General features: G+C 49.8%; 1 protein-coding gene across 4 annotated transcripts in view; it reads right to left on the bottom strand.

Annotated features, from left to right (window-relative positions):
- Positions 1 to 583: 583 nt before the first annotated feature.
- Positions 584 to 12,437, bottom strand: part of STAT3 (signal transducer and activator of transcription 3) — a 68,732-nt gene continuing 56,878 nt past the window's right edge. Inside the window, exons 15-24 of one of the 4 annotated variants that reach the window (XM_066263594.1) lie at positions 11,256 to 11,339; positions 9,672 to 9,770; positions 9,400 to 9,535; positions 8,562 to 8,614; positions 8,259 to 8,353; positions 8,027 to 8,166; positions 7,303 to 7,515; positions 3,704 to 3,746; positions 3,308 to 3,370; positions 584 to 2,673 (exon numbers count right to left, since the gene is read on the bottom strand). In XM_066263594.1, the coding sequence (XP_066119691.1) occupies positions 3,346 to 3,370; positions 3,704 to 3,746; positions 7,303 to 7,515; positions 8,027 to 8,166; positions 8,259 to 8,353; positions 8,562 to 8,614; positions 9,400 to 9,535; positions 9,672 to 9,770; positions 11,256 to 11,339 (888 nt within the window). In that variant the 3' untranslated portion in view covers positions 584 to 2,673; positions 3,308 to 3,345. Of the gene's footprint in view, positions 2,674 to 3,307; positions 3,421 to 3,703; positions 3,747 to 7,302; positions 7,516 to 8,026; positions 8,167 to 8,258; positions 8,354 to 8,561; positions 8,615 to 9,399; positions 9,536 to 9,671; positions 9,771 to 11,255; positions 11,340 to 12,437 lie in introns of all 4 variants that reach the window. The other 3 variants (XM_066263593.1, XM_066263595.1, XM_066263592.1) reach the window with 3 other exon arrangements.

The raw sequence follows: 12,437 nt of genomic DNA, 5'->3' as shown, positions 1-12,437 counted from the left end.
ATCAGCTCGAGCTCCGTGGGCCTCTGCACCAGGGGGGTGGGGAGCGAGTGGGCGCTGCTGTCTGTGAATTATCACCACCAACTGTGGCCCAGAGCAGCAGCCAGCTCAGTGTTTAGTTCATTCCCACTGGGTGACTGAAGAGAAAGTGATAATGGAGCAACTGTGGAAGGAGAGGCTTTGGGGGTGGGGTGGGAGGCTCTCTGTCCCTACCCACCTTAGGTAGCTTATCAGACCCCAGACAGGAGGCCCAGCTTGCAAAGGCCACAGGAGGAAGGAGGGAGAAGGGAAGAGGGAGGAGGGAGGCCTCCACTCTGACACCTTTGTGCAAAAGAGTATGACCCCTGGATCCTCCAGTGACCCCTCACCGGGATGCTGGTGACTAACATGAGTTGGGAAGGTTTGCTCAGTGCCCCAGAAGTAGGCCTGGGTCAACTCGGGAATGAGAGACTGAGGTGACCAGCCCAGGAGTGGGGGCCACCATTTCCTCCCAGACTCAGACTTGGCCTGTGTGTCAGGGCCCCTCAGAACTGTGCAGGGAAAGGGAACCTCCAGCAGCCACAGACAGAGCTGCCACACTGTCACATAGGTCCTATATATTTTTATTTTTGGAAGTTAAAGTAGATACAGCAATATACAAAAAAACAAAAACAAAAAACCAACAACAAAAAACCCACAATAATATAAATTTTTACACTATGAAGTATACATTGGAATTGATGCAGTGACCAGGACAGCAGCTTACAAACCACTGCGTAAGTAGGTGAAGCGATCACGGGACCCCCTCGGCTGGGCTGGGCTGGGCGGGGCAGGCACTGGAGAAAAGGTGGGCGCGTCCCGGAGGGCTTGGTTTTTTCAGGGAGCAGCTGAACCAAGTCTCAGCTCCTCTCAGAACTTTGCTACAATCATATTTAAACCCAGTACAAATGCTACCTCAAAGTCCCGAATTTTCCAATATCTGCTCCGAAGCAGCCCGGATTCTTGCCCCAGGTCTATCTGATTTAAATCTTTCATCTTATGAGTCAAGCTTATTATGAACGAGAGTGTTGCTGGAAAAAGGAGAGCTCTGTACTACCTGTCAACTGTTTCTAGGCAGGACGACAGGGATGACCAAGGGCAAATCCCTGTTCGTCTTAGAGAGAAGGCCCTCATCCCCTTAATTCAGAACTGGCTAATGTGGGTGTAACAAACAGCATTCTATAGAAACTCTGGTCAGCTGACAAGGTGGTTCTGGAGCACTGTCCAGAGCCTGCCTCTGGCCAGAGGAGACCCAGTATCAAAGAGCAATACCCCTCATGCTCCTAAGTGTTCTGAAGTGCACAGTATATTCGACCTGCTCGGCCTCATCTGCAGGGCCCCAATGGAACTGATTGACAGTCACCAGTGTTGCGGGGAGGGAGATGCACACTCCCTCAGGCAGGCACAGACTGAGTTTATCTGTAAGCCTTTGCCCCTGGGTTAACCAAATGAAGAAGTAATTACAGGTGCTGTGGGCAATCACCAAGAAACTGGGATAAGAACCACATTCCCTGAGCTCGACCAGACCCTTGGTTGGGGCCCCACAGTCTGAGTCATGTTCAACCTATAACTCTCTCCCTCTTAGTTCAGGAGGTCCTGAGACCAGGATCCCTAAAGCAAACAGGAAAAAGGACCTTTGGACACTGCTAGGAGCCATGCCACCAGAGGGGTCAGGTGGACTAGGGGAAGGAAAGAAAGTCCTCCCATTCCTTATAAGGCACCCACAGAACCACCCGGGCTCTGGAACAGGAGCACAAGTCCAGGAGGAAAGGGGAGACAGGTTCTAAGCCACCCTCCGCCCAGCCTACCTACGAATAGGCCAACACATAAAAGGGAAAATAAAAACTCTGTTTATAAAAAAAGCCTAGACTGTTCAGGTTCTCCTTCAAGCTTCCTATTTCAAAACCAAAGGCCAAGCCACAGTTCCAGGTGTCTTTTAAGGGTTGGACCTGAAGTCCTTCTCGGGGTTTGTATAAAGTATCAGCCTGAAGAAAGCTGAATGCCTAAAGCACCGAAGAGGCTATTGACTGAGTTTTCTTAAATACAGAAAAAGCTACGCTGAAACAGTGTTCTTCCCACTTAATTATTATTCTTTTTTTAATTTAAAAAGAAATCTAGGGGCTTTGAAAGTCCTATCTTTCACTGGTTCTGAAAGTCCTATCTTTTATTTGGATGTCAGCAAGGTTAAAAGTGCAATGCCAGGGGTATGCAGCTAGAGGCAGCCTGTGGCATTAGCTTACAGAAATAGGCAGAGGGATGCCGCTGGCACCAGGAGGCACTTGTCTAACAACAACAAGCTGCTGAGAAAGGAGGGCAGGGGAGCAACAAAGACATTTCCTTTTTCTCCCTCTTGCCACCCCTTCCACATCTTCTGATCACAGTCTCAGAGAACGCTTTCTTATTTGCATTTAGATAAAAGCATATATCACCCACATTCATTCATTTCTCTATTTGAAAAAAAGTGCCCAGATTGCTTAAAGATAGCAGAGTAGGAGATTAAAACAAATCTGGAACCACAAAGGTAGGGGTTCCGATGCTCTGGGGTTCGGCTGTGGAACACAGACAGGTGCCCGTCATCTCTGCAGCTCCGGTCCCCGGCGCCTCACATGGGGGAGGTAGCACACTCTGAGGTCAGCTCCATGTCGAATGTGAGGGACTCTGGAGGGACAGACAGGGAGAGCTGGTTCAGTCGCCTGAGCCCTTCGGCTGGCAGGGCACACACCCTAGCCCTCCGGAGGACAAAGGCTCAGGGCAACCTCTGCCATTCAGTGTCCCACCCCTCATGGCCAGGGCGGGGTCAGAGAACCCAGACTCACTCTCCTTCCTACAGGCTCTTGCCCTCTGGAAGGGCGCAGTCCCCGTCCTCCCTGAACTCATCCCCAGCTCTACGAGGGTAAAGCAGATGCGGGCTGCCCCGCGGAACGCGGCAGCTTGGGCCACCGTGACTAGTCTGGAGCAAGAGGGTCTGTGGCTGCAAAACACCCCGCAGATGCCAAACGCTCAGTGCAAAAGCACTGCACCCATTTCCTACACACTGAAACGATAGTATTTTGGATTTATTGGGTGAAATAAAAAGTATTAAAATTACCCTCACCTGTTTCCTTTCGTGGTTTTTAACGTGGCTACTGGGAAACAGACACTTACACACGTGGCGCGGCCCGTTTCTGCTGGACGGCACCGCGCTAGAGCCCCTGCTAGAACCCGCGGGACCAGCTCTTGGCTCCGCGCATGCGCCGTCACACAAAGGGGACCAACTTCCCCCACAGGGACCGCCTGCCCAGCCAATACTCACCAAACTGCCCTCCGGCTGAGGGTTCAGCACCTTCACCATTATTTCCAAACTGCATCAATGAATCTAAAGTGCGGGGGGACATCGGCAGGTCAATGGTATTGCTGCAGGTCGTTCTGTAGGAAATGGGGAGCAGCAGGAGGGGAAGGGCCGGGTTGACAAGACACAATGGATAAAAAAAAAAAAGAACAAAACACACACACACAAGCCATCAAACTCTGGTCTCCAACAGAAAAAATAAAAACTCAAGCTTTTTAAACACACAAGGTCACTTTGAGTACTATACATAGCCCTGGGCCTTCCAACCCTTCTCAGGATAACTCTCACCCACTGTCCCATTCCCTGGGGTAACTGAGGACATCAGAAATGAAGGTGAAATTGGGAAAGGAAGCCACTTACGGTGTCACACAGATAAACTTGGTCTTCAGGTAGGGGGCAGCACCTGGGAAGGAGAACGCGGTTGACTTGACTGTGCCCCCACTCGGGGTACAGGGTGGCAGGACACCGGCTGCTGCCCAGGGCTGACTCAGGACTCTCTGCGATTCCCTTCAGGGCCGCCCTCCCTCCCTGCGCACTATCTGATGACCTAGGCCCTTGCAGCTTGGAAGGAAGTTCAAGTCTGTCCATAAAGCTTTCCTTAACTACAAAGACTTTTCGGCATAGCCTTGTCCCACCTGCGCCCAGATGAATGCCAGACTGTGTTCATTCTTTCCCTGGACTGTGTAAACGTTTAACTGCCTGGATGTGGTCTGAGGATAGTATCACTCAAGTGACTTCTCTAAACACAGGAGCAGAGCTGATGCAGTCCAAGTGTCCTGTGCAGACACCAATGCCAGCAAGTCTAAGACAACGTGCAGCCTCTAACGCTGGTGGCTCCAAAGCGAAGGGTTACAGCTTCGATTCCTATTGGCACAAATCTGCTCTTACTACATTTTTAGATGACAGTACCAGTGACTTTCCAGTTGAATAACTACATCACACAAAAAGCAGCCTTTCTATAAAAGGAAGTATAGTTGAGTCCGGGCAGGAAAATAGAAGGTGAAGAACCTGCAGCAAAGCTCTCAAGCCCTCGTGTGAAATAAACGGGGGGAGGGAAAGTGCCATCTCTGCCATTTATAAGTCCTGTTCTCCAGTTAGACACGTGAGAGCTGCAATCAATGAATCTTAGGTGCTAAATGCTTACCCCGAGAGGTCAAGGAACCTTGGAGGCACTGGCATGAAATCTGGGGGGGCCAGGTGAAACATCACGTTGGAGGCACAGGGTCGGGGGGGGGGGTTGGGTTGAAAGATGCACATTTATAAAGCTAGGGGCTTATATTGAAACCGAGGAATCAGGAAGTATGATGGCTATCTGAGAAAAAGGGGGTCCTTAGAGCCCTGTCACCTAAGTTTATTTTTGGCCACGAAATAAGATTCATTCAGAGCAGAATCCAAAGAAGCTACTGAGGCAGGGTTCTGGTGTCTCAGAAGTCCATCTGGCCCAGACCTGAGGGAAGCCGACACGCCAAGGTAGAAAAGGGTTTAACTTAGCTGAGAAAAAGAGCTTCAGCCTGAGATGGAACAGAAGCAGCATAGGAGAGCTAAGGCAAAAAGCTGATTTATGGCTCCAAACAAGGTTGTGAATGTACTTTATCCAATTTTTCTTTTCTTTTCTTTCTTTTTTTTTTTTTTTTGTATTTTTCTGAAGCTGGAAATGGGGAGAGACAGTCAGACAGACTCCCGCATGCGCCCAACCGGGATCCACCCGGCACGCCCACCAGGGGCTACACTCTGCCCACCAGGGGGCGAAGCTCTGCCCCTCCGGGGCATCGCTCTGTTGCGACCAGAGCCACTCTAGTGCCTGGGGCAGAGGCCAAGAAGCCATCCCCAGCGCCCGGGCCATCTTTGCTCCAATGGAGCCTCCGCTGCGGGAGGGAAAGAGAGAGACAGAGAGGAAGGAGAGGGGGAGGGGTGGAGAAGCAGACGGGCGCTTCTCCTATGTGCCCTGGCTGGGAATCGAACCCGGGACCTCTGCACGCCAGGCTGATGCTCTACCACTGAGCCAGCCAGCCAGGGCCACTTTATCCAATTTTTAAGGAAAGGGTTTTGTCATTTCTAAGAGCGGCTCCTCTGCCAAAGCCATAAGGAAACACTGTGTGGGTTCATGGAGAACTAAAGAGGAAGGGAGAGTCCTGGGAAGAAAATCTATCTCTGGGAGGTAATAATCCCTTTCTGACTGGAGTTGGAAGGAAATAGTCACAGGTCCACCTTCCTGAGGATGCCCATTTGATCCAGGGGATCCACACACCCCCGCCCACCCCTACATGTCCCTTTGACAACATCTCCAGGCTCACACCACACCGAGCGCCTCCCTGCACACTACATACACCTGCCTCCCCAGGGGGCAGGCAGAGCACTCAGTAATTAGTTCCTTTTTTTGATTGGCATCTTGCCCTGAGACAACACTAATGCCTCCAGGTAGGAAAGAACCTTGCCTCCCCATCACACAGGAGGGGTGAATCATAATGGAGGGCACAGCCTCAGAGTGGGAACTTGGATCTTGAAAGCATAATTAGTCAAAGGATCACCTGACCAGTGGTGGTGCAGTGGAGAGAGCGTCAACCTGGGATGCTGAGGTCCTGGGTTCGAAACTCCAAGGTCGCCAGCTTGAGCATGGGATCATCGACATGATCCCATGGTCACTGGCTTGAGCCCAAAGGTCGCTGGCTTGAAGCCCAAGGTCGCTGGCTCGAGCAAGGGGTCACAGCTCTGCTGGAACCCCACAGTCAAGGCACATATGAGAAACAATCAATGAACAACTAAAGTGCCACAACTATGACTTGATGCTTCTCATCTCTCTCCCTTCCTGTCTCTCGCCTAAAAGAAATTAGTCTAGGGACCAGCACGTGGACCTAATTGTCCCCTGCAGAAGGAACAAAGAGCAGTGTGACAGAGGCTGATAAACAGATCTCCCAACTGAAGCACAACGTGGAAAGAGAGATAAGTAGCAGACAGGAAGTGAGAGTTAAACTATTCTAGAATATGAACAAAACTCAAAACCAGAACAAGGGGGAAAGAAAAGTCAGTTGTCAATTAGCCCAAATTCCCTCTTCCAATTCCTAGTCTTCCTGCTCTAAGAAACTCTTCAGAGGGCATTCCTATGAAAGTGGGAGGGGAAGCTGGTGGGTTTGTGTGTGAGCTATCTGCACAAAAACCATCTTTTCAAAAGCAATGGGGGCAGGGCAGCTAACTTCAAAGGATCACTTTAAGCCACCGTTGGCTCTATGGTTAAGAAAAGTTAAATAAAAACAAAAATGGCAAATCATAGTTTCCTTATCAGGATCTGAACAGAGAATCCAGAGACTGGAAACCAGCAAACGCTGATGGGATCAGACGAAGGGCCCTGCCCCTCCACGCTGATGACAGTACTAGAGTCGGGTTTAGTGTCAAATATTTGCATGTCACTTACATGAACACATTAAAAAATACCTTTTTTCAATAGGTTGCACATTCTAGATACCAATTCCACACCCCTCCCACCAGTTGCCACCTCGCCTTTCAATCACCACTCTCCCTAATTCTGCTCTCAAGCCAGGTCCCGGGGCTGCTGACACTCATTTCCTCCCGAGAGCCTTTCTTCATCCCACTCGACACTGCTTGCATTGTTCAGCGACGGGGAAAGGAAACACGCTAGACTTCAGTCTGGGTCATAAAGCTGCAGCATCTACTACGTGAGAGGCGCTGTGCTGGCTGGGCATCCTGTTACTGAAGAGCCAGTCCTTGCTTTCTCTCCTCAGCGTGTGGAGTGTGTCTGGGGAGAGGGGTGCTCGCGGAGGGCCAGAGGCCAGTGACCCCGAGTCCTTTCCTCTCTCTGACCCGTCAGCCACCCCAAGAGCACTCGCTACAACAGTCTTTCCCATAAAGAAGAACAAAGGTCAGGCATTCTGTCTCTTCTCCAAGGATCCTTCAATTTGCCACTTTTCCCCAGAATTAAATGCCCGACATGGAAAATCAACAACTACCTGGGTCAGCCTCAGGATGCTCCTGGCTCTCTGGCCGACAATACTTTCCGAACGCCTCCTCCTTAGGAATGTCGGGGTAGAGGTAGACCAGTGGAGACACCAGGATATTGGTAGCATCCATGATCTTATAGCCCATGATGATTTCCGCGAATGACATGTTGTTCAGCTGCTGCTTGGTATAGGGTTCCACTGACTGGATCTGGGTCTTTCCTGTCATGGGATATGGAGAGGGAAGATAATGGAACTTGTGGCTAGGTGACCTCAGAGAAAACTACCTGATTTATTTTCCTTTGAGAAGGAAAGACTTAGGTCAACCTGGCACTTGAGACCCTGAACATCCTGCCCTGTCTCTTGGCACTGTGGACATGTTCAACAGGCTTCCCGAGAAGCCAGCCAGCTGAGTCACAGATAATACACTTGAACCACTACTTGCACAAGATATAGTAACAGGGTAGGTAAGAAAGGAGATGAAGAATAAAACTTAAATTACAAATGTCTAGGCAAATATTAGCCTCTGGAACAAGCAAAACAAAATTGGCAAACTAATCCTTCAGCTGGAAATATTTAAAGAAAAGAAGTCGCCCAAATGTGTTTTGCAAGTCTCAGGCAGGGGTGCAAGGCCATCTTCTGCCCACTAGGGGGCAGTGGGTGCCTGAAACTAGCAGCAGCCAGGGCGACAGCAGCAGTGGAGTGGGGGAGAGGGGGATGTAGCCAAGCTTACCACTGATGTCCTTTTCCACCCAAGTGAAGGTGACGCCTCCTTCTTTGCTGCTTTCACTAAATCTTAGCAGAAAGGTGCCTGGGGGCTTAGTGCTCAAGATGGCCCTCTCTCGTTCCTTGCTGATAAAGCCCATTATGTATCTGAAGCCAAAGAGGAACAAAAAGGTTTGGATTGAAGGGGTTCCAGCCACTGGCCTTGAGAGGTGTTACCCCTGTATACTTTGTCAACCTACCCTTCATTCCAAAGGGCCAGAATGTACTTTTTCACAAGGTCAATGATATTGTCCAGCCAGACCCAGAAGGAGAAGCCCTTGCCGGCCATGTTTTCCTAGAGAAAATAATAATGGAAAAGCCAAGTCTACCACCATCCCAGCTCTATCCTTTCTAGGGTCTCCGGGCCACCAACATCCTCAGGCCTATCTGCCCTCAGGGAGGTCCTACTGGCCCAGCGCCCTCCACGACAACCTAACAGGTAAGCAGCACCTCCCGCACCTATTCCCAAGAGGTGATGGCAAGGAGTTAACAAGAATGCTTACTTTGCAAAATTTAGCCCATGTGATCTGACACCCTGAATAGTTCACACCAGGTCCTGAAGGAAAAAGAGAATAAAGTAGTATAATTTCCAGCTTTGAATGAAGATCTTATTTCTCAAAACAGAACACACTCATACACTTCTGTCCTACAATAGGCCATGAAACCGCTGGTTTTCATGTGTTTGAAAGTTGCCACCATGTGAATATGCACATGTGTTCATGCATGTGCACGCACGCACACACACACAATCCCATCATTTGGCAGCCCTCTGCTTCCTGAATTGATGTTTAGCCCAGGAGAGATGGCAGATGGTGTATCAAGTCCCCCTGCTGTCACCTGGCCTCCTCTGGGCGCCTAGGCACCAGCAACGCACACTAATAAGCTGACAACTGGCGTTACAAGGTCACAGTTAGTGGCAGCAAGGACAAAGATACTTATAGCCTAGGCAGCACATAAACTATTCTACTAAAATTTTTTCCCAGGGTAAAAAAAATGTAAAACAAACCTACAGTTTGCTGAAGAACTGAACAGGGACATCAAGCCTATAGCTCCAACTTCTAACTTGCACTTTAAAATACCATCCTATTGGACAAAGTAGTACCTTGGGAGCGTAAGGGACATGCCACCAGGAGAAAAGCCATCTGCCTCCCACCTCATGAGAATGACCACTGGGAGGCACACTTCCTCTGCACCGAACTTCCCCACCTGCAGGCGCACACGTGTTCGCACACGCGTTCGGCCGGCACAGAGCCTCGCTCAGGAAAGGTTCCTAACTGAAGAGCCCACAGGCTGGGTTTCCTGTCTGAGGAGCGCGGGAGGGCGAAGGGGTAAAATGCTGACCTAGCAGCTTCTCTGCCAGCGTAGTCAGCTGCTCGATGCTCAGCCCCCGCTTCGTGGTGGAGGAGAACTGCCAGCTCAGCACCTCGGCCACCTGATCCCAGGTTCCAATCGGGGGCTTCGTGAAAAAGTTCACGTTCTATTGAAAATAACATATGTGCTCATTTAGATGAGAGAGCGGGGCTCAAGGCCCCACACGAGGTACCACAACCACCACTGGGCAGCGAGGAGGCAGAAGAGAAGGCAGGTTTCCGTCCAGGGGACCAGGCACTAACCTTGGGGTTGTTGGTCAGCATGTTATACCACAGGATGGATGCCCAGGCATTTGGCATCTGACAGATGTTGGAAATCACCACCACTGGCAAGGAGTGGGTCTGCGGAGTAAATGGGAGATGAGCTGGGGTGCTGGAAGGCCCTCATGGCTTCAAAGGTCCTTATACCAGAATCTCCTGGGGTTCAGAATAAAAGGCCATGCCCTGAACCACACCCGCTGCCACCAGAGTGGGAGAAAGCCAAACACAGGCCCAGGACTCAGGTGTTGTCTGAACAGAACCAGGAACGTGTAAAATCTGGCTCGCTCAAAGCTGCACTGTCACAGTCCACAGATTCTTCAAGAATAGCAGCGTATCTGCTTATTAAACAGAGAGGCCTCAGAAATCAAAGACTAGGATTCCTGCTTTTTCAGGTCTATCTTTAATTTAAAGATCACGCAAGCTGGAAAAAGAGAATGCAAAGGCCATGATTTTCTGCATACTAAAAACATTAGAATGTTTAAAGATTGTTTTGCTCTAACTTTAAGAAATTAGCTATCATCAATTTCTTTTTTTTTTGTATTTTTGTAGTTTCCTGAAGTGAGAAGCAGGGAGGCAAAGACAGACCCCTACATGCACCCAACCGGGATCCACCTGGAATGCCCACCAGGGGGCAAGCTCTGCCCATTAGGGCCATGGCTCTGCTGCAACAGGAGCCATTCTAGTGCCTGAGGCGGAGGGCACAGAGCCATCCTCAGCGCCCGAGCCAACTTTGCTCCAATGGAGCTTTGGCTGCGGGAGGGGAAGAGAGAGACAGAGAGGAAGGAGAGGGGAAGGGTGGAGAAGCAGATGGGCGCTTCTCCTGTGTGCCCTGGCCGGGAATCAAACCCAGGACTTCCACATGCCAGACCGATGCTCTACCACTGAGCTAACCGGCCAGGGCTTATCAAATCAATTTCTAAATACAGATTTTCATATCAAGTTTGCTTGAAACTGAGTACACATGTATCTTTTTTTTTTTTTTTTTTTTTGCATTTTTCTGAAGCTGGAAACAGGGAGAGACAGTCAGACAGACTCCCGCATGCGCCCGACCGGGATCCACCCGGCTCGCCCACCAGGGGCAACGCTCTGCCCACCAGGGGGCGATGCTCTGCCCATCCTGGGTGTCGCCATGTTGCGACCAGAGCTACTCTAGCGCCTGAGGCAGAGGCCACAGAGCCATCCCCAGCGCCCGAGCCATCTTTGCTCCAATGGAGCCTTGGCTGTGGGAGGGGAAGAGAGAGACAGAGAGGAAGGCGCGGCGGAGGGGTGGAGAAGCAAATGGGCGCTTCTCCTGTGTGCCCTGGCCGGGAATCGAACCTGGGTCCTCCGCACGCTAGGCCGACGCTCTACCGCTGAGCCAACCGGCCAGGGCCTACACATGTATCTTTTAAGCACTTAAGTAAAACTATACTCTCAGATTAGATACTAAAGATTTCTTTGGAGAAAAATCAACACGGTGCCAATAAAGTCATCACTCCACCTTCTGCAGTACAAACCCCCTCTAGAAGTTCTTGTCCTGACTCACCCCTGCATGCAGCGCCATCCCCCGTCTGCAGCAGAACTCACCTCTAGGTCAATCTTGAGGCCTTGGTGATACACCTCAGTCTCAAAGGTGATCAGGTGCAGCTCCTCGGTCACAATCAGGGAGGCCTACAACATCAAGAAGGACATTTGGTACTAACTAACAACCACAGCCACACTGCACTAAGCAGGGTAATCCAGCAGGTGGCCACAGACAAACTGCCACGGACATACCTCTATGCACATGTGCTCTTCAACACAAGACCCTCCAATGCTACAAGCCTCAACCTGAACCTTGACTGGGTTTTATAACAGTACAGAGATCCAACAGGTCATTTACAAAATGAGAAAGGCATAAACAATAGCAATACAATGAACGTCTATGTATCCACCACCCAGTTTAAAAATAAGGCCATTCTCACTGAGATTCTCTGGGTGTCCTTCCCCAACTCCACCAGGCCCTTTCCCCTCAGACGTAACTGCTATTTTTGCTTTTGGATTTATCATTTTCTAATTTCTCTTTATGTTTTACCATAATTATATCTCTAAACAGTGCATATATTGTTAAGTTTTAGATGTTTGTGAACCTTATACATTTGGAATCATACTGTCTGTGTTCTTTGGTGACCCGCTTTTCACAGCAATTCACTCATTTTCACTGCATAGCGTTCCATCATATGACCGCACCCCAAATCATTCACCCATGCTAGCGCTGCTGGGTGTTTATGTGAGTTGTACTTAGGGCTTATCAGGCTGCTGTGCCATTCTGTACACGTCTCCAGTACACGTGTGCAAAGGTCGCTGTGGTTAAATCCCAGGAGTGGCACTGCTAGGTTTGTAAGGCATGTTCATTTTATAATGCCAAATTGTTTTCCAAAACCACTACAACAACTGATACTTCTACCAGCAGTATAGCAACCTTATTTTGAACAAGAGCTACCAATGGATTCTAAGAAATGGAATTCCAATTCATTTTTAATTTTTATTTATTTATTTTTTACAGAGACAGAGAGTGAGTCAGAGAGAGGGATAGACAGGGACAGACAGACAGGAACAGAGAGAGAGAGATGAGAAGCATCAATCATTAGTTTTTCACTGCGCGTTGCAACACCTTAGTTGTTCATTGATTGCTTTCTCATACGTGCCTTGACCGCGGGCCTTCAGCAGACCGAGTAACCCCTTGCTGGAGCCAGCGACCTTGGGTTCAAGCTGGTGGGCTTTTCCTCA

This window comes from Saccopteryx bilineata, chromosome 2 (genome assembly GCF_036850765.1).
Source record: "Saccopteryx bilineata isolate mSacBil1 chromosome 2, mSacBil1_pri_phased_curated, whole genome shotgun sequence".
Classification (NCBI taxonomy): domain Eukaryota; kingdom Metazoa; phylum Chordata; class Mammalia; order Chiroptera; family Emballonuridae; genus Saccopteryx; species Saccopteryx bilineata.
The sequence above is the reverse complement of the archived record's forward strand: the minus strand, read 5'-3'. Positions and strand labels throughout refer to the sequence as shown.